This window comes from Conger conger, chromosome 5 (genome assembly GCF_963514075.1).
Source record: "Conger conger chromosome 5, fConCon1.1, whole genome shotgun sequence".
NCBI lineage: Eukaryota > Metazoa > Chordata > Actinopteri > Anguilliformes > Congridae > Conger > Conger conger.
Genome location: NC_083764.1, coordinates 17,132,154 through 17,152,100, shown reverse-complemented (window position 1 = coordinate 17,152,100; position 19,947 = coordinate 17,132,154). Strand labels below are relative to the sequence as shown.

At 40.1% G+C, this 19,947-nt stretch overlaps 1 protein-coding gene across 1 annotated transcript; it reads right to left on the bottom strand.

Annotated features, from left to right (window-relative positions):
* Nucleotides 1-8,814: 8,814 nt before the first annotated feature.
* Nucleotides 8,815-10,467, bottom strand: LOC133128781 (5-hydroxytryptamine receptor 1B-like). Its single transcript, XM_061242550.1, has one exon. It carries the CDS (start codon nt 10,465-10,467, stop codon nt 9,313-9,315), a length of 1,155 nt encoding a protein of 384 aa, XP_061098534.1. The 3' UTR covers nt 8,815-9,312.
* Between the last annotated feature and the right edge of the window lie 9,480 nt (nt 10,468-19,947).

Here is a 19,947-nt window from a genome sequence, read left to right as displayed (position 1 = left end):
GGATGCTGAGTGCACAGGTCTCACTGCAGCTATATCGGGTTTCATCCAAGACAAAACTTGATAAAATTTGCAGAACTCACTCCTTCAGATACCAACTAGACACCACTCCCTCCTCTGCCTTATGAGAGCCTCTACAGACAGTCTATCGGGAGGAGACTAGGTTTTTTTTTTTTTTTAAAGCCGTTAATGTCCAGCCCTGTAAAGAAAATGATGTGGCATTAGCATTAGCACATTAGTAAGTAAGGTAACATTTAAAATGATAAACAAGCCACAGTACCTTGCAGCTAGTCCTGTGTCCACGGAGCCTTCAACCAAGCTGTACTTAATGTGCAAATAAAGTTTGATTGATTAATGTGTGGTGAATTTATGCTCTCACCTGTCTCTCCCCCACCCACCTCATGCCCCACACCCCTGCCAGCAAGCCCCAGAGCTGTGGTGGGTGACCTGTAGCAGCCAAACCACTGTCAGCATTGCCACCCACCTAGAACCCACCTGGGTGATGCGTAGATGCCATTTTGGGACAGAACTCACACCAGTTGAGGTGGAGTGGGTGAGAGCAATGTTTTTGCCAATTGTATGAGGCGATGATTAGGTGGCAGGTTGAAAGGAAGAGGGTTTATCCAGGACACAATGGAACCGCCTACTCTTTGCGAAGAGTGTCATGGGATCTTTAATGACCACAGTGAGTCAGGATCTCAGTTTGCATGTTGCATCCAAAAGACGGTGTCTACTACAGCACCGTGTCCCCATCACTGCACTGGGGCATTGGGGATAATTACCAAAGAGATCATCCCCTACTGGCCCATCAACACAACTTCCAGTGACAACATAGTTGTACCTGGACACCTCCCATCCAAGTACTAACCAAGCCCACACCTGCTTGGCTTTAACCATTTGGCAGGAGTTGAATGCATGATGTCATAGCTGCTAGCACTAGTAGTGTTTCCAATTAGTGAGGTGCATTCACTAGTGCAGGTCTAATAGAGCTTTCAGTATCTAGTCTTTTGATTGCTTTTGGAGTCAGTTATTGCTGTTTGTGAACATGAGGACCAGAATTGTGCCCATTAAAGTCAAGGAAGCCATTATGAGGTTGTGAAAAAAAAGTCAGAGCCACATTGGCCAAACAACCAAAATAAACAGTTTGGAACATTATTAAGAAGAGAGTACTGTAAGGTCAGTAATCGCAAAGGGACTTGTAGGCCAAGGAAGACCTCACAGTTGATGACTGAAGAATTCCCACCATATAGAACAAAACCCCCCAATCACCTGTCTGACAGATCAGAAACACCCTTCAGGAGGCAGGCATGAAGTGTCAGTGATTATTGTCTGCAGAAGACTTCACATGCTGAATTACAGAGCAAGATACAGCACTGCAAGATGGAAACCACAAGTTAGTCACAAAATAATATTTAATATATCATAAAGTAGTATATCATATATACATATTATGTATGTTTATTTATGTTTACATACAGTTTATACACTCAGTGAGCATTTTATTAGGTATTTATTAGGCTTTTTTTTTTCTTCTGCTGCTATAGCCGATCCACTTAGAGGTTTGAAGCGTTGGGTGTTCAGAGATGCTCTTCTGTAATGCATGGTTATTTGCGTTACTGTCACCTTCCTGTCAGCTTTGACCAGTCTCCTCTGCCCTCTCTCATTAACAACGCATTTCTGCCCACAGACCCGCCACTCAATGGATGTTTTTTTGTTTTTTGCACTATTCACTGCAAACTAGAGAATGTTGTGTCTTAAAATCCCAGGAGATCAGCAGTTTCGGAGATACGCAAAGTCATTTCTTTCCCACTCTGACATTTGGTCTGAAAAACAGCTGAACCTCTTGACCACGTCTGCATGCTTTTATGCATTTAGTTGTTGCCACGTGATTGGCTGATTAAATATTTGCATTAACAAGCTGGTGTACAGGTCTATGTAATAAAATGATCACTGAGTGTATTACTGCTGATAGAGAGAGAGAGGGCAAGAGAGAGAGAAAGATAATTACTGTGTTGTCAAACACCCAATATTGCAGAGTATAAAAACATTCCACCATTTCAAGTAACTGAATGCAGTCCAGGTGCAGTAGTTGAACAGGTGTCATACCGTAGCATTTGCAAGTACCATATGGTTATCAAATGTGTTTATTCAGAGCTGAACTGAAGGGTCATGCTCCACTGGCCGATAGTATATTGGACTTTAGAGACCGTAAAGAAGAGCCTTGATTGCCTCTTAGAAGGCTAAATGAGCGCATCGCTCATGTGGTAAACAAGCTGTTTTACACTGCTAAGTAGTTTGTAGCACCTCTGTGATTGGGGTTATTTCCCATCAGACGAGTCCCTTTATGCTGGCAGCTGGAGAAAAGTCTCATAACACGTATGAGATATGGCCCCGCATCATAGCGATTATTGATTCAGTGATCGAATCTCATCTCTAGAGACGCATGTAACATTACAGTACGCTTCAGGTTTACATGACACATGCATTCCAAAGAGCTAAGGCACACAGATATCCTGTTTATATATTTGTGGCTACTCTTGACCCAGACTGCCCTTCTTTAAAATATTGAGGACACTCGTGCAATTACAGAGTTGTCTGTCCTGACCTCCAAGATCCTGTATTTGTGCCCTGTATTTTTTTCTTCATTTTTGGGGTGCCAGCTTTGCCGGTTGCTCCAGTCACCCCTCAAACTCTGTCCTGCTTGTCTAAGAGAATGAAATTATTTATAAGTCTGTAAGACCTCAAGTTTAAGACTACAACCTCCACTATATCATACTCCACACACGCTCCAAGTGTGCAAACCTCCCTGTTTCCTTGTCTGTCAGTTTTGCTGTAGTTATTGAGAAGAAATATTCCATGCCCATTCTTCTAGTGGCATATCCATTGCTGATTTTTTATGTGTGAAATTTTCAGACACACTGTTAAAATGACGACGTATAAAGGATTTAATGTTGCACTATGTGAACTATGCATGGACAGAAATATATTTTTCAATTAGCTATGTCTTCATGCCTGTCTAGTGTGTTATTACAAGTAAAACCTGTGGATAAGGAAGCCAGCATATGTCTAATTGCTAACAGCATCAAAATTTGGAGAACTATTTTATTGTACACATTTCAGTTGCTTGGAGATAAAGCATTCCCTTGCTTTAGTCTTGCCATTTCGCCAATATAGCAGATCTGTCTCCACTGTCCTCTTTGCTGAAGCAGCTTTGACATTGTGGAGACATGCTAATGAACTGATTGGCATTCCACACTACAGAAAAGCAATGATTGATTTTAATAGGTTTTCAAAATGATAAAACTGTGGTGGGATATCAATTAAGTATACTTCGTGTTTATATTGCATAATCTTTAATCCCTGGGGAATTGTAATGTTCCGAGAGGATCAAAATACATAATAAATAAATGTAAGTGAGCACATTGGGGGAAGATGAGAACGTACACTGCATGATTATGTGGATTAGCTCTACCTGCTGAAAGGAATATGCTCTCAGGGCAATTCATGTCACTCCTGTTTGTATGTACATCTTTTTCAAATTGTAAATGCTAGAAACAATTTTGTTTTGATGTTGTGTTTTCTTTTTTGCTCCATGTTTCAGTTCAGTAGAAAAAGACATGAAGTCAGAAGTGCAGGGTGGGGCTTGTCACAAATAATTCTGTGGCAATAAGAGATCTTTCACAGATTGTCTTTTATCTGCACAGCAAGCAAGTTACAGTGTGTTGTACTGCAATTACTTGTGAGATATAATCTGAGTGACAAGTGACTGGGATATGCAATCGCAGAAACAGTAGGCAAGCTATTTCCAATATAAACACTGTGGCATTTACAGTATGTTGTCCAGCATAGTTTCATTTAGCAAGTGCAATAAACAAAGCACAAATTGTAAGTGGTTGGATTCTTAAAATGTAGTCAAATGTTATACAACCCTACCATGTGACAGAGATAAAGAGTCACATTCAGTGAAACAATTTGCTTCCTATGCTTGCCTCCAAATGCGATTTTTACATTACATGCATCACAGATTTTGCTTGCGTGTTTTGGCCAGTCCGCGCGTGATTATGAACAGCTCTCTACAGATAAAAGATGGATGAAAGGCCTCTTGCTGCCACACCTTCTATACTAACAGAGCAGAGGCATGCTTACCCATTCTAATGTCATCACATTGACTAGTAACTATAGAAACACAAAATCTGTTGGAAATGAGGCAATAATATAGCAAAATTGTATTTTCTTGATTCAGCTATTATACTGAACAGGTTCTCAAACCAATACACTTGGATTGTATGAACACATATGAGTACATTCAACCTTGCAGGGTTTTGTCTCTCTGGAACTCACATGGAGTTAATCTGAAATGTTTGTTCATTTTTACACAGGTTGTGTAAAGTATATGGGTCTGACCTTCTGGAAACTCACTGTTCTCACTCAGACCACAAGCCGGACCACACTTGGCCATCCCATCGGGACTTCAAATATCCATCACATCACCTGATTAGTAATAAGTAGGGCAAAACCATAGACTGGAGAAAAGATATGGAACCCAAGTGCCTTTGATGTCACCCATTTACTTTACATGGGCTTGTAATAAGTGTTTTAACACCGCGGAAGTGGAGTTTTCAGGCGCCACCATGTTGTACAAATTGGAGTGAGACTTTGCAGTATGAGGAAGGGAGACCCGTATATTGTTGTGAAGTTCTGCTGAATTAGAGTCATCCTCTGAAATAGAATGATTCGGCAGAGATGCAAACTGCTCTTGATTTCTCCACCAAAAATTTCTATGTTGTCCGAATAACACAACCACTAAATAAATAGGCAGATGGGAAGACATTAAAGCTGGGGTAGGCAATTTTTTGAGGGTAATATTTGATGAAATTCTCTTCAAATTGCTACAGCTATCAATACACCAACTGCTCCGGGGGAAAAAATCAGATATTGGTGACTGTCCCAGGACAGATTTTCAGGGACTTCTGTTTTTCATCGCTCCTGATAGCAACATCCAATGAGGGCAGCTTTCAGCCAAGAGGCGGCCTTACCTGCCGATCAAAATTGTTCCCCGAGAGGCTGACTGGAGAGGAGGAGGTGGGTTTTGCATCTAGAGTTTCTTGTGGCAAAAAATTATGAACATATTTTTACTGTATTGTTACCATGGACTGCAGCTGCTGGCTGAAACAGTCTGCTAGTCTCTCAAGAAGACCAGGAAATGAGCTTCAAAAACAGAGCCCAGTTTCGGCCGCTTGGGCAAAACACATATCATTAAGTTATTACAGGATCAATAACAGAGGCCTGAGGCTGAAAGTTGATGCAGAAAGAGTTATTACCATGAGACTACGGTTTTCTGGTGACGTGTTTGGCATGAGTTATCCTCACAAAATTAATGAGAAGTCCTTCTTTCTCCTTTTCGTGGTGCTGTTTTTTCTCATTAGTGTATCGTTATGCTCATAATTAAGATGGATAGTGTTCTGAAGTGTTTCTCCAGAATTCTTCACATTTGTAATGTGAACAGGCCAGCATAGCAGTAGACTTGTATTGCATTCCCTTATCATTTTGACTTGGTATAAGGGTACGGGGTATGGTTTTGGGGTTATGATTGTGAGGCAGGGAGAAAGACCTCAGGGATACCAGCATGGTTCCATTTCATTAAACTGGGGCTCAATATAACTCAATATATCTCCGTACACCTCTCAATATCTCTTCTCACACTCTTACTGATGGCTCAAAAAATCTCTGTTAACACTATCACAAAATATCCACACGGACATACTCTCATACACACAAATGCAATCTTTTCTCACAAACTTTAAAGTATGATTTTATTTTCCAATCTTTTTTTCAGTTGAATATTTGTTTTCAATCTGCCACAGTCTATTGTCAAGTCTGGTCCAAGAGAACAGTTTTCAAAATATCTATATGAATTTCAGTCCCTCTGATCCCAAAAAATGCATTAGTTTCATTTTCCAAACAGGATATTATTGAATGAAAGGTATTTAATAACCATATGGCACAGCCAGCAGGATTTTAATTTGAGTCTTTTATATACCCACTGATTAAAATATAGCTTGTATTCTCTCTCCTCTGTAGACACAAATTATTGTGCACACCAGCACATCTGTACTTTTTCATTTGCATTTTCATAATTGTGTTTTTGGAACACAATTAATAAAGCAGTCACATTGACAATATCCTTGCTTTTCAAAAGTATAAAGCAAATTTACACTGTCATGCCTTTATATTTTACATTCATCTGCATATTATATTGTCAGCTTTGTTCCAGCAAGCCTGTAAATAAACAATTGGCCTTTGACAACACTTGGATGATCTGTACTGTATGTTAAGAACCTGACTAATTTCACTGTGCCTTTGGTACAGTATGACAAGTCATAGCTTACTTACTTACTTACTTACTTATACACAAGTCAACATATTGCCTGGATACAGTAAATGCAAATTAGACAGCTTCTCTATAATTTGCTATGGCTAAAACTCTGCATGCATGTGCAGTAGCGGTCATGACTAATGATGGGCCAAACATTTGATACCCCAAGGGACAAAAGGCTTTTGACCTACAGTATAATGACAAGACCATTAATACCCCAACCAGGAACATATTCCCTTCTAGTTGATCATGAACAGAAGCTCAATGAAGCCATTTATCCTGATTCCATGAAAAGAATCAAGGTTGAATGAACAAATGAGATAAACCATTTGAGTCTCTGCAAAGTGAACACTTCAGCAGAAATGATGCAAAGGGCTGTCAACCATTCTCAAAAATGCTAAATATTCTAAAAACTTTAATACATTTTTGTAGGGCCATACGAGCTTGGGGAACTGTATTCAAGCTAAATTTAGGCTGAAATCACCTTAGAAATCAATTATGACTTGGATAAGACCAGTGGAATGTCAATGACAAAATGCAACAATTTCTCCTCATGTCAAACCTCATACAGATCTAAATACACTCACCGAGCACTTCATTAGGAACATTTTACATTTATCACACCTACTTATTCATGCGATTATCTAATAAGCCAATTGTGTGGCAGCAGTGCAATGCATACAGTCATGCAGAACAGCATCTCTGAACACACATCGCATCATAACTCTAACCCTAAATGTGTATGTGCATGTGTGTGTGTGTGTGCATACTCAAGATCATGTGCTTCTAACAGATCCTTCTGTCATTCTTCTAAAATCTCCAATGAAACGGGCAAATTCCTCAAAATTTTTCAGTTAAGATTTTATTTATTGTATCTTTTCATAGCAGCAGCAATTTTAGCTCCATTTTGAGGGAACCTCACCCACAATTCACAGCACAGTCGCATGTGTGCAGAGAAGCTTTTATTGTACAGCAGACCTTGCATGAAAGATGATTTCCATTACACGGGTACTGCAATTCTGGTGTTCCACATGGAACAGAACACATTTTCATGGCAAATTGTGTCATTAAACACATGTATTATTCCTGTCGTAGATTTAGGCACACTTTTGGTCATATCAGCTGCAACTACCCCTCTAATAAAATGTTAGTTATGTTTTTTAATCTTATTCCACTTCTCAGAACTAAGTAATGCAGGTGTTCTATTATGGGATTCAGAATACATTATGACTGCTTTCCAGATATGTAGCTCTTGCACAATAACATATGGAGGCTGGCATATCAGAATTACATTGTGCAAACGGCAAGCAACAAACTGAAACTAGTACAGTAAGAGAAAAAAATAATACATATTTTGCCATTCTCTGACCAACAGGTAAAATAAAATGTCTGGCTTCAATAATTCTGCCTTTGTAGAAATCTACCATTTTAAGGCTGCTATCCTGTTTAGTTTAATGTCCACACAATCACCAATATCCATATAGCAATAGATAAGTTGGCCCCAAAAATAAATAAAACTGAGAAATGAATACATGGATGTATACATACGTGCATACATATATTTTACTGTACATACATTTCAATTTACACATTAGGTTTTAATAAAAACATGTATTGAATCATTTAAATTGTTAAACATTATCCATAATACAACTAGGAAGTCATTTTCATGGGAAGACGTGCTAACCCACATGTCATTTGTTTCCTAAACGTTTGTGTAATATTTGCAGTAAGTTGCAGTCATGTTATTATTTTCTTTTCCATTACACTACTGGGATGTTGAAAATGGAATAACCCAAGCTCATAATACGCCTCATTCAGACGTAACATTAATTTGGGTATACATAATGATCTATAGATCACATTTTACCAGCTGACACCATTTTGAAATCTGATTGTATATGTTTAAATAATTCAATCAACGACTGGCATACTTTAGCAAACAATTGGTTACATCCACGAATGTCAATTTTATTTTATTGATTTTTTAGTCGCTTAGAAAATCGCATACTTTAATGAATATGGGTAGCCTGTATGACGACATAAGTAAATATAATACATATTCATACATTTACAAAAAACACAAACTATATAAATTATATTAACAATTACACTGCTTTAAGCCACGTTGTATATTAATAACCAGTCTGGAAACAGTTATTTTGGTAGTAACGGATGCCACATGAGGGTTTATTCTGTTTGTTTTAACAGGCCGTCATGAATAATACGATAATGATGAAGTTTAACTATTACATAATGATCAATGGCCAAACTGAAACGTTCGCCATATTAACTCGCTGACGGGTAGGCTATAATGTTCTTTCGTTCAGAAACTGCTTGGCTCCATTGATTCCGTACAGTGAAGATAATAGCCATTTGTCTCGGATTTTAGATTATAATTAGACATCTTAGACAAAACAGAAATTGCGCAACGCAGCGACACAATCAGATCTTCAGAAACTGGGCATTTATTTTGTATGACGAACTCGGTGACAGTATTAATAAATAAATAAATAAATAAATAAATAAATAAATAAATAAAGGCTTGTGTAGGCTACATAGAAGCAAATATTTTGTCAGAGATTACTTCTTCCAAACCTTTGACAGCTTTAAGCTTGTGTATATGCACAAAGCCAATCTTAATAGCAATATTGTGTTGTGTCGGTTTTAAAACACGGTTTTGTCATTTAAGGATACGCAGTTCTGAATTTGTGCAAGCTTTCTGAGCAGTGCTTTTGGCCGTAGGCTAGCCCACAAGATGTTTTGCTACAGTGGTGTAAACTCGAATTGTAGTCATGTAGGCTACTTCAGTCTAACTGGAAACGATATGTAGCCCGTGTTTACCAGGATCACGTGATAAAGATTTTTTGTCAACCATTAGAACAGGAGAACATTTTGGGAGCGATAGCCTATGTTTCACGTAGCGCTTTACCAATATCTCAAGATCTACAACACCTAAAGCGTAGGAGTTTGTGAAAAGCCTTTTTGAAATCATCGTTGGACATTGTATAAATTATGGGATTTATTAAAGAGTTAAGGTAACCTAGCCAGGTGAAGATGTCAAACAACTCTGGATAGAAAGTGCAGGTTGTACAGATAGACACCAATAACGTGTAAATGAAGAAGGGCAACCAGCATATTATGTACGCGCCCAATATTATTCCCAAAGTTTTAGTCGCCTTTCTCTCCCTGGCAGCGGATATTCGCTTCTTTTCCAGAAGTGCATCGGACACTGTTACTTTAACCTGATTTGCACTGATGGAGGAACCTGTGTCGCAAGAGGAGGAATCGTGCGTACCGTAGGTCAGAGACGTTGTAGACGCCACGGATCCCGGCGAGTTTGTGATCAAATGAGCTGAAGTAAGTCTTTTCCCTGTTTTTTTAGGCGACTGTTTTAAGATCCGTTTTCGGGCTTCAACGTAGATCCGACCATAGAGAGCTATAAGCAGCAGGGTGGGTATATAAAAAGCCCCAAATGTTGAGTAGATAGTGTAGAAAATGTGGTCTGTATTTACATCACAGCTGGTCAACTCCCCCGCTTTGACCTGGCGCCAGAACAAGGGCGGCATGGAGATGGAGATAGCAATCACCCAAGCGGTCGCAACCATGCCCGCCGCGCGCGTTGAGGTGCGCTTTTTTGAATATTCGACTGCATCCGTTATAGCCCAGTAACGATCCAAGGCAATCACACACAAATGAAGAATTGATGCTGTGCAACACGTGATATCCGAAGACAACCAAATGTCGCATATAACTTGGCCCAAAGACCATGTGTGGCTTACCGTGTACAATGCGCTTATGGGCATCACCAAAATGGACACTAAAAGGTCGGTGACGGCCAGTGAAGCTATAAGAAAGTTCGCCGGAGTGTGCAGCTTCCTGGACTGATAAATTGTAGCAATGACGAAAGCGTTTGATAATGTTGTGGCAAAAGTTATAACTGACAGGGCTACCGCCAAACCTGCCTGGAAAATAAGACTGGCGTCTTTTTCCTCCACTTTCGAGGTGTAGTTCGCGTTGGTGTCGTTGGTTGAAATATTTATCAGCCCTCCGTAAATCACGGGCGTCGGCTTGAACTGACTAGAGCGCTCCATCCCTCACAACTGTCTAATCGTAGGTCTGATGAAAAGCACTATCTACAAAATTATCAATGAGCCTTTTCTTTTAAAAAAAGAAAGAAAATAGAAACATTGCCGAAGCAGAGGCTTGTCTTCTCGATAGAAAATCGATTTCCTGGACATGTTTTCCACGTATAACTCAGTTCCACAGACAGGTCACAGCAGTTACCGTTAAATAAATGTCTAGAAACGTTGCATTGGCTAGTTGCGCTTTCCGTTCACAAAAACTCCTCATTCACATTTTCCAAAAGTTAAAGCCTAAGGTCTCGATTACCGAAGATTCCACTGTACCCCACTTAACTTATATAATTCTGTCCATATTTGAAAAATAACTGTACATTTAAGTATAAAAAATACATGATCCCTTTACAGATGTAATATTCTAGTCCATTTTTGAGGCGCCTTATTGCAATATGCAGTTCTTCAGAAGTTGGGCAATAGAGTGAAAGGGTGTACACCCAGCTCTGTACAACGCATTCTGGCAGAAAACAAGCAGCACTGATCGAAATGACCCTTTTCCTCTCCGAAAGGAGCAAGAGTTGTCGTCCACCGGGTCGTAACGTCCATGCGTTTCTCATGCGTTTGCAATGCAGCTGTCTACTACCAACGAAGAGTGGAAACTGTGCCGTTATGAGGTTGAGGATTCAACTAAATTTAGTTTCACTGGACTGCGTCAGGACATTCGTGGGTCCAGCATTAGGTACTCCAAGAGGCTCGACCCTCGGGTTACTCTCGAATTTCAGATTTGAATCACAGCTCGTATTGGCTGTAAAACCTTGGACAACTCTCATCTCAGCTCCATGGGGAATCCGTGAAGCAGCCTTTTACGCATGCTGTAGGCTATGGTTCTTTGCTGTTTCTGAGGAAATGCCATGCGACTTCGTTGTCCAAGTTACTTTGACTTTTTAAATGAAATCAGCATCTGTCGGTGACGTAAAATGAACTTTTAAAAATGCACAATTGTACCTGCAACACACGCCCAAAAGATGATAATCATCCGTTTATTCGTCGTAGCAATTCCATTGACCGTGGTACACAAGATCAGTTAGTCCACCATGCCGAATAGTATTAGAGATGCGAAGCGTTGACAATGTCGTCCTAAAGTCGAGTGGGATGTCTTTCCACAGTTTCCAGCCCAAATGTAAACGCCGCTCTCCAGTTCTGAAAGCTGTAGTACAATGCGTTCCACTACTGGTTCGCGCCATGTCGCGTGTCAGTGTTTACCGAACTAGCCTGCTGCACCACCCCTTACCCACAGGGGTCTCTCTAATCACATTTGCCCATTGACATACTACTTGTGTCTTGAGTGCTCTCGGGTGCCCTGATGTTTTGAATATTCAGTGTGTTCTCACCTAGCTGGAAAACATAAATCGCACTTTCACCGTCTTTTAAATGTATTTTTAGTTGCCTTTTGACATTTATTGGTGTGAGTTCAGCTATTATCCCTTTAATTGTTCCACTATTCACAATCCATTCTACTTAAAAGTAAAAAAGAACGAAAATCTCTCTGTGTGTATTTCTGTAATGTCTTCAACAAATTACATTCTAGGCAATGCATCCATTATTTAAACAAGGCTTTTAGTGGAAGTTAATTGGATCCATCCCTTGCAGTAAAATAAAATTTTGGTAGCTCCTTACTCTGAGTAGCAGTATTTGGGAGAATAGGGGCCGGCCAGGCACACAGGAATCATAATGGTTGGGCAGGCCAAAAGATGCTTTTCAAGTGTTATCTGTGGCATTTCTAACTTGAGGTTTGTGACAAATGCATTTATACCATATGTTCAAACACACACACACCCACCCACACACACGTACATATGCATGAATGCACGCACGCTCGCACACACATTCAGGATGGTCGGGCGATGTTACACCTCCTAAGACTCAAAATCATTACCCCTCCACAAGCTGGTTTGTGATTTTTATAGTAGCACTATTCATAAAACTGGGGTATGAATAAAAAAGGCTGTAATTCCTATGCACCCCATATGGATTGAAATACAATACAATTCTGCATATTAACCTCATGATTACATTACATTACACTACATTATTGGAATTTGGCAGACGCTCTTATCCAGAGCGACGTACAGTTGATTAGACTAAGCAGGAGACAATCCTCCCCTGGAGCAATGCAGAGTTAAGGGCCTTGCTCAAGGGCCCAACAGCTGTGCGGATCTTATTGTGGCTACACCAGGATTAGAACCACCGACCTTGCGTGTCCCAGTCATTTACCTTAACCACTACGCGACAGGCCGCCCTATCATTGTTCCATTTCAAATCCAATGTGCTGGAGTACAGAGCCAAGACAACAAAAATTGTGACACTGTCCAAATACTCACTGAGTGCACTGTAGCAGCTGAAATGGATTCAAAGACAATATCTGCAAGCCCAGGGTCTGAATACCCTAGAGAAAGGAGCTTTCCACTTGACTTTTCCGCTCTGACATTGTAGTGTGTACTTTGCCAAGGAGAGTGTAGAAAGAGGCTAGTATATTTTCTGCAAGGTATTTTCATGCATCTAGAACAGTGGTTGCAGTGGTTGCAACACAGCACACTATGCAACGCAGTCAATGGAATCCAATTCACTAAGTATTGCTATGAAGAAAATGTGAAATGTGAAAACATGGAGGGTAGTCACTAAAAACCAAAGAGTGGAAGGTTTAAAAATATCACTACAACCAATTGAGCGCTTTTGCTGTCTCAGGGCAGGGGGCATATGCTTCAGCATATGTTGGTGTCTCTCTGTGCATGTACCTGCTGCGAAGGGCTTCATGAACACATTGTATTATAAAACAGGAAAATAGTCAAAAAGGTGTACAAAAAAGATGAGATGCTGCAATTACCGCTAATGCCACAATAATTACTTGGTAGGGATGCTAAATCATCTTCTTTCAATTAGCTAAATTTCTCATTCAATACTGAAAGTATAAAACACAAGGTCTGTAGATATATCTGTGTAACTGTGAAGGATTGGTGGCCTGCCCAGGTTGTATTCCCGCCTCTCCCCCAATGCATCCTTGGATGGGCTCCCGCATCTGCTGTGACCCCGACCAGGAACTGTACGGGCTCGGTAATAGAAGGATGGATGGATATCTGTACATGGGATGAAACGGAAAATGGCATGATGTGTGGGACTCCCAACTTGTGAGCAAGTCACGTAGACAATATCACACAATCACACTGAAGGATAACTGGCTTACGGAGACAAGGATTGTTATACAAAAGGTACACCCTACTGTTCAACTGCACAGCCTTTCTCGGTGTCAGATCATACACAAAAAAAATCCATTTTAATTACCCATTATTTCTGCTCTCTGCTTGTATAAATAGGCGATAACAGGATTTCTCCAGGGGCATCTGCAGGATTGAATCTGTCACCCCTACAATGCTGATATTATAACACTGCCAGTAGTGTCTCCTCTGGGCCTAGTATTGATCCACAGCTATGTAAGTGTCAAAATGGGGGTATAATGGGGATTCTGACTACACCACCTTTAATGTAATTAACACAGGTTATTTTATTTGAATTAGACAGGGTGGCTGTGGAGTGCAGTCAAGAATGAGAAAATAAATCCAGCCAATAATTGTATTTTCTGTTTTTTTAAAGCAGAGTATCTTTAGTTGCAGTACAATTTAAACCTGTACATCTAGCTGTAGCAACTTGTAGAAAGGACATGCTTTATCTTCACGTTCATATTGAATGTATCTCTAATATGCATCTGAATGTATGAATAAATGTGACCTTTTGTTAGACTTCAGTGTAGATTTTATGATAGTAAAATGATAATTTAGGAAACAGGATTCAAATATAATGACACGTGTGCTATTACTATGTAGCAGTGAGGTATCTCACATCTTCTATGTACAGAATATAGTATCTGTAATCAAGCGTGACTCTAAATCTTGAAAATGATGCTGGTCAATGGTGAACTATTGCCACAAGTCTCAGTTTATAGAGAATGGTCCTGGTGAAAAAGGTTATTTAGCAAGAACTGACCACTGCTCTCACATGCACATAGGCATATGATCACTCATGTTCTCATTAAAGCCAACCATGTTCAAACCAGTTTCAAGTGGCTACAGTCCAGTTAAGATTGATCCTAAGGATCCATGGTCCCTAGTAGGCCATTGTTAGGTAAGGACACATAAATTAAACTGAAAGAGAAACAAAAACTGGTGATATTGATTGACCCTGAGGTTCAGCAAGAATCATTCAATTTTTATGGCGCTATCAATTTAAATGGGACGGAGTATGTTTAGCTATGCATAATGACATTGTGGTTAGTGTAGCTGCCCTCATGGTATGGGTGAAGAATATGAATGGGCAGGAGCAGTCACACATTCTGAATTATTTCATAAGTAATGAAAGACTCATGCATAATAACATTGGATGCATTGACCAATTGTATGCAAGTAATTTCCAATGCTTGTATTACATTTAAAATTCAGCAAACAGTAAACAAAATAGTAGCATTTGGTGTATTTCAGAATTTTTTTTTAAATCAAGATGTTGTATTACGCTATCTTTTTTCATTCTCCGGTTTTCTTGTGTAAATATAAACACTGCTGAGAAATAGAATTAAATCGCTCATCTTCTGTAGTTAGCAGAACTTCAGGCACATTATAACTGTCGCAAACGCGTCTAAAAGCACTATAATCATTTTCTCAGGCCATTTTGAGATTTGAGTCTTGCCCGAAATGTGGACTACAGTTAGATCCACTTGCACAAAGACACATCGAATCAATTATCTGTGGCACCATGTTATTTTCGAAAGCAGACACGATTCTGACAGCAGACATGTCACCCTTAGCATCTACCCCAAGACTCTGGAGGATTTGTCTCTAGACTCATCGTCATCCATGCCTCGCCTCATTTTTCAAAAAAACATCTGTCAGCTCAGTTCGTCTTGACAGGTATCTCCATGTCTGACATGGGTTTTCACAAAGAAACAATGAATAATTCTGAATTAACCACTTAAAACAGAGAACAGTAGATAGCATCACAATTCTGCCCATTCTGTAGTATATTTACTGCTCATCACCCAACGTCTACTGAGGTTCAGCTGGAGGACAGCCACCCTGACATTATCCTGCAGAATACCTTGATAAACTTGGGTTATTCATTTTTCCCTTGATAATACCAAGCTGTCCAGGCCCTGAGGCAGCAAAGCAGCCACAAAGCATGGTGCTCCCTCCACTGTACTTCACTGTTGGGATGATTTTTTCATGTTGCTATGTGGTGACCTTTTTACACCATATGCGTGTTCTTCCTGAACAATTCAACTTCAGTCCACAAAAGATTTTCCCCAGTAGTGTTTTGGAGTGTCAAGGTGGTCTTTGACAAACTTCAGGCACACAGTGATGCATTTTTGGAGAGCAGTGGCTTCCTCTGTTGCGTCCTGCCATTGACACCATACCTGTTCAATGTTTTGCGTATGGTAGACTCATGAACAGAGATGCTAAGTTCCAATGATTCTTTCAAGCCTTTAGCTGTTACTCAATGTTTTTTTGTTTTTTTTACCTCATTCTGCATTGTGCCTTTGGAGTCATCTTGGCTGGCCACCCACTTCTAGGGAGAGTAGCCCGTGTACTAAATCGTCTTCATTTATGGACAATTTGTCTAATTATGGACTTATGAATATCAAAACTCTTTGGTATTACTTTGTAACCCTTTCCAGCTTTATGCAAATCAACAATTCTTGATTGTAGGTCTTCTGATCTCTTTTTTTGATGCGATGGTTCACATCAGCAGATGCTTCTTGTGAATAGCAGACTCAAAAGGTTTGAGTGTTTTTTATGAGTGCAAATATCTCTAGCCCACACCTCCAATCTTGTTTCATCGATTGGACTCCAGGTTTGCTAACTCCAATTAGCTTTTGTTGCAGTCATTAGTCTAGGGGATCACATACTTTTTTCAACCTACACTGAATGTTTGAATGATGGATTTAATATGGAAAAGAACAATACAATAATTTCTGTGTTAAATCAGATCGTGTTTGTTCATTATTGTAACTTAGATGAAGATCAGACCATATTTTCAGCCAAATTTATACATAAATGCAGGTAATTCAAGTGCACATAAAAGTGTTCACTTACTTTTTCTTGCCGCTGTATATCTTATATGGTATTCAAAATAAAAAAAGTTTTTACTGTGACGCAACATTCAAAAATGTTTCCATTTTACACTTATAATTAATTGGGTGCATCTGCTAAAACTAATCTCAGTTGTGTTTGAAACAGATTGCATGCATAAAACATGGTCTAATTATGGCTGGAAAAAGGTTTAGTTATCGACATCTGGTGTTACCAGTCAACAAGATCACATCTGCAAGTTCTGATACTGTATATTCAGAAGGCTTCAACACCTCCTGACTGACAACAATTTGGACAGTAGACATGCCAGCATCCCATTCCATCTTCAGTGTCAGCTTGAGAAAGTTTGAGGGTTAATGTTTCCTGGCTTTCCCAGGTGCAGCAGAGACATTTGGACATTGCCAGACTGTACAGTAAAGTAACAGGCTCAAGATAAAAGCACAATGGTCTATTGCACAATGTGTACAATGTCTTGAAAGACAGGAATAAGACAGTATGTTCTGGATGGACATGTATATATTACAACAGAACCTATCCAGGTAAAAACCGGTGCAATCATACATTCAATGGTGACTGATGGCTCAGTCTGTTCCAGCACTGAGACAGGTGGAGAGTGTACACTGCAGGAGGGAGAGAGATATATTGCTATCCATGTGCACTGTGCAACTGAGGTGATTGGAGTTTTCTTGATGACTCCTTGACTGAACTGATTGCCATTTCACCATGACTACAAACACATAACCTTGCATTGAGTTATGTGCTATACACTCACTGAGCACTTTATTAGGAACACCTGTACACCTATTTATTAATGTGATTATCTAATCAGCCAATTGTGTGGCAACAGTGCAATGCAGACAATCATGCTTCAGTTAATGTTCACATCAACCATGAGAATGGGGAGAAAATGTGATGTAAGTGACTTTGACCATGGGATGATTGTTGGTGGCGGACAGGGTGGTTTGAGTATCTCAGAAACTGCTGATCTCCTGGGATTTTCACACACAACAGTCTCTACAGTCTGCAGAGACTGGTGCGAAAAACAAAAAACATCCAGTGAGCAGCGGTTCTGTGGGCAGAAATGCCTTGTTAATGAGAGAGGTCCGAGGAGAATGTCCAGACAGGTCAAAGCTGACAGGAAGGTGACAGAAACACAAATAACCACACAAGAGCATCTCTGAACACACAAAGCATCAAACCTAAGTGGATAGGCTACAGCAGCAGAAGACTTAATAAGTCTAAAAAATACATAATAAAGTGCTCGCTGAGTGTATGTCCAGGTGAGAGGAATACGTTTTCCTAAGGATAAATAAGCAGGTGTGAGCATTACTAGCAGCAAATTGAGAGCATATTACATTTTTCACTCTGTGAAATATTTGTTGAAAAAAGACCCCTTCAGTAAGTGCATTTTGCCAGCATTCATACTATCCCTGTACCTCTTTTCATGTCAAAGTGTTGCAGCTAAGCAGTGGGTTGGTTAGTTGGATGGGAGACCTCATGAGAATGTTAAGTTGCTGCCGCAAGAGGTGTTGATGGGCCAATAGGGGGCACCCTTCCCTCTGGAACAATTTGAAAATCGAATGCCCCAGCACAGTGATGGGGACACTGCTGTAGATGGTGCCATCCCACAGATTGGATGTTAAATAGAACTCTAAACTAAGGTTTAAACTGTGGTCACTAAAGATTCTGTTACACTTTTTGAAAGAGGAGGGCTGTTAACCCTGAAGTCCAGGTCGTCACTGCAAAAGCAAATTGAGTTCTCAGTTTAACTACCTGGTAATATACATTATACAGTCAGCCACAGATTTATTGAGAAAAAGAAAAAAGGCCCCAAATGATAAACAACAGATAATTATCTATATGTCATGTTCAACCATATGGGAAAACAATATACTTCATGTTTCAAAGTTTTTTATTATCTATTTTTTTAATAAAAACGATAGGTGTCAAAAGTATTGTCACCCATAACAATTATTGGAAATAAATTCAAACAAAGTGAAATTTGCAATGCTTACTTCATTTAGTTAGCCTACTCTCGGTCTAAAGGAACAATATTGTGTACATTATTACTGGAAGAGAGTGCTATGGTCAGATGAGACCAAAAATGAACTGTTTGGCCGTACACGCCATTGTACACACCAAAAAGGAATGCACACAAGGAGAAGCACATCATACCTACTGTAAAATATGTAGGTGGGTCATTGATGTATTGGGGACGCTTTCCTGCTAGTTGTGCAGGAGCACTATTTAATATCAATGGCATAATTAATTCTGGTTTACTAGGCTATAGGCGGAGTGTCCCGCAGGAAATTGACTCCAAACTTAGGCTACAAAGCCTTTGGTTCGAAAATGAATGTGTAATAAATGTGCGTGCTCCGTCTTTATACTTCGGTTTTTTCCTATTATTATTCTCTGATCGGGTATTAAACAAGCGGCGGCACGGATGGTGCAGTGGGTAGCACTGCCGCCTCACAGCAAGGAGGTCCTGGGTTCGAATCCCTGTCGGCCGGGGCCTCTCTGTACGGAGTTTGCATGTTCTCCCCGTGTCTGCGTGGGTTTCCTCCGGGTACTCCGGTTTCCTCCCACAGTCTAAAGACATGCATGTTAGGCTGATTGGAGAGTCTAAATTGCCCATAGGTATGAGTGTGTGAGTGAATGGTGTGTGTGCCCTGTGATGGACTGGCGACCCATCCAGGGTGTATTCCTGCCTTTCGCCCAATGTATGCTGGGATAGGCTCCAGCCCCCCTGCGACCCTGTTCAGGATAAGCGGGTTCAGATAATGGATGGATGGATGGGTATTAAACACATAGCATTGCCCACGCGTGAAGGGGGAAAAACTGCGACCGTGGACGACTCCTTACAGCTGCTTCTATTGTGATCGATAGACCCATTGCCTTCAGAACAAGAGATGAATCATACAGTAATTAATGGGCAACTTTTGTGCCTCTTTTCAGACGGTCATTGTGCATGGCAAAATATGCAGTATCCTACACAAACGTTTGAGCCCATGTAATGTCTACGGTGGGATCGTCTAGTTGTCCGGGAGTCAGTCGGTCTCTCTAATTTAACCGTTAATGCTGCATTCTTAAGCTCGGTCCATTCATCTTGTTGAATCATTCAGGTAAAACTCACAACATGAATTCAGGCACGTGTCATTTTAAAGCTATGAAAGTTAAATGAACATGATGATTTTGTACGAATGAGATAATTTGCTCGTTTGCTCATAAATCTGTAGCTACGTTTGCATTGCGTTCAAAGAGAGATCCGTTGGTGGTTTGTGTAAATCGCCGAAGCGTTCACGAGGCCGGGATCACGTGTTGCTTGGCGAGAAGTATCGCGCAAGTAAACTAGCTTCGTAGC